This window comes from Palaemon carinicauda, chromosome 3, assembly GCF_036898095.1.
Source record: "Palaemon carinicauda isolate YSFRI2023 chromosome 3, ASM3689809v2, whole genome shotgun sequence".
NCBI lineage: Eukaryota > Metazoa > Arthropoda > Malacostraca > Decapoda > Palaemonidae > Palaemon > Palaemon carinicauda.
This window is the reverse complement of record NC_090727.1, coordinates 186,265,839-186,268,338: the sequence shown is the minus strand read 5'-3', so window position 1 is coordinate 186,268,338 and position 2,500 is coordinate 186,265,839. Positions and strand designations below refer to the sequence as shown.

General features: G+C 40.6%; 1 protein-coding gene across 1 annotated transcript in view; it reads left to right on the top strand.

Moving 5' to 3' along the window:
- The window catches only part of LOC137635914 (serine/threonine-protein kinase MRCK alpha-like), a 1,455-nt gene extending 300 nt beyond the window's left edge, over nt 1–1,155 (top strand). Inside the window, exons 1-2 of the mRNA XM_068368357.1 lie at nt 1–705; nt 787–1,155. The exon at nt 1–705 is cut by the window's left edge and continues 300 nt beyond it. Of these exons, the coding sequence (XP_068224458.1) occupies nt 1–705; nt 787–1,155 (1,074 nt within the window). The remainder of the gene's footprint in view (nt 706–786) is intronic.
- The last annotated feature ends 1,345 nt before the right edge of the window (nt 1,156–2,500 follow it).

Here is a 2,500-nt window from a genome sequence, read left to right as displayed (position 1 = left end):
ACAAACGAACATCTAAAACAGGAACTCTGCAGTCAAAAAGTTTTCCTTGAACAATATAAAAATGAATTAATGGAAAAAGACAAATCAAATATTGAACACACTGAGAAATTGGAAAAAGTTCATCAAAACAAAAGGAAACTGGAAAAGTTCGTTAAAAAGAAGATGGAAGTAATTGAGCAGATTTCAGAACAGACACATGAACTGGAAAAGAGCCTCAATGAGGCAAGGATAAATGATCTGATCAGGAATGGCCGCTACAAATGCCTTTTACAAGAGTTACAAAGCCTAAAGAAAGAACATTTGAATAAATTAAGTGAATTGGAGCAAAAAAATATTCAGTTGAGGGAGGAACTGGAAAAACTTAAGTCTGAAAAGGAGAGTATGGCTTCTATCACCAAGGAGAGAGATAGTCACAAGGGACGTGTCTCCCATCTAAGTTCTAGCAAGGAAATGTCAGAGGAGAGGATCGTCCAATTCACCAAAGAAAATGTTGGTCTGAAGGACGAGCTGCTTGTGGCAAATGAGATCATCCCTTCACCCAAGGAGGAACTTGAAGGGGGAGATAAGAAGAAAGAAAACAGACCTGGAATGAGGAAAGTGAGACTTAACAGGACAAGTTTAGAAATCTCTACCGAGATGGATGTTAAGAATGGTCACAAGGAAGATGTCCAAAAGGATGTCAGAGACAATAAAAGTGAGGAAAAAGTAGTCAAGGCAGAGGACCAGGATGCCAACGGACGTAAGGCTGAGAAGGAGGAAGTTGGAGGGGCATCTGGTGTGGGTCAGGTGCTTGGCTGGCTACTAGCCTCAAAAGGCGCTGTCCGTGACACCAACAACCGCCAGGAAGAGCGATGGCTCCAAAAGGAAACTTCCACGGACGAGGGGAAGGAGAAGGAAGAGGAAGAAAAGATTGCAAAGAGAACTACTCGAAAACCTATCGTATTTGACCTGGAACCCGAAAAGCCCGAAAGGGCCATCTCCTCATCCGACAGTAGTCACATCACCTTCCAAGGTGAAACGGTTAGAGCCACCACCACAAGGGACTATGGCCTCAACGGGTACGTGACTGTCGACTTGAATGTCCCGAGGAAGTTTCACAGAGCCATATATGGAGTGGAAGGAAGGACGCTGATGGAAATCACCCGGCAGAGTTGAGTCAGCTTAATAGATATGCCACGAAGGCACAAATATAGTAATTTAATCACCATCAGTGGTACCATTAAGCAGGTTCAATCAGCAGCTGATCATATCGAATGGCTTCTGAAGAGTCTCACTGGTACTTAAATAATTCGATCAGGAAATGGATAAAAAAATGAAAAAAACAAAAAAAACAAAAAAACAAAAACTATAAAATTAAAAAAAAAGAAAAAAAAAAGAAGAAAAGAAAAAGTTTAATTTCAGTTTATTTTGTGAGGGAAAAGAGATTCAGCCGAGTTTTGCCAGGACCAAACCTTCAGATTATTGTGCTCAATCCAATCAGGACAAGTTCGAGAAACCACATCCACAGGAAGGATATCCCCTCCCCCCCACCGGGATCTATGGACTGACTGACTGACAAACAGCTAGAGGGAGGATACTTGGAAGGACTGACCAGCTTGGAGGATGCAAGGCTTAACTATCCAGCTTGAATTACAACTCTTGGAATAACCTGGAGGACAATGGCCTACTGAGGGAAGAAACCCCGCTGATTCAAGTATGCTCAGTACCTTGATGGACGAGTACAAGCCGTTTGTCAAGTGTACAAATGGTCGGATATCTAGATCTATTCTTTCGGATATCAACCTTCGGGTGGTTCTGGGGAAATAATCTAGAAGACCGGCTCTGCAGAGGGAACGTGCTAGGCTTCTTCTAGTAGGCAGTCTTGTCTTGACAATTTATAATATCCAGAGGGACTCGGGGGAGTCCGTTGGTTGTTAGCTTTATCTTAATTAGGCGTATAATCCAATTAAAGCGGACAAGTGGGAGGGAGGCAAGTCCGTTCTGCTAAGTCAGCTGACATCCCCTCCACCTCTAACCTGGGGACTTCATATTAATCCGACGCTGGCTGATATTGCTTCGTCAGGACATGATACATTGCACTCAATCAACTTTATTGGCTGACGTTTTAGGAATCGCCGGTGAAATTTTGCGTTTAATGATGTGAAATGTCCATATCAGTTAGACGGGGATTATTTGTAAAGCACGTTGCTTCTTAGGAATGTAAGGACATGTGACTAAAAAGTACTATACATGGGATGGGAGGAAAATCGTTAGTAAAATGTATCTTTTTTATATGCATACGCTGTGTATAGGGTTTATTTATATAATATGAGCTTTATGAAATATTCATGAAATTATAAATGTTGTACGTTGTGTATATACTGTAAATATTTATAATAATACAAAGAGTGATAAACATACTTTATTTTCTTTTTGTTCAACTAAAATACTTCTGTGGGATATATAACAAAATATAATTGGGACCATAAAAAATACATATTATTATGTAGCTTTCATCTAA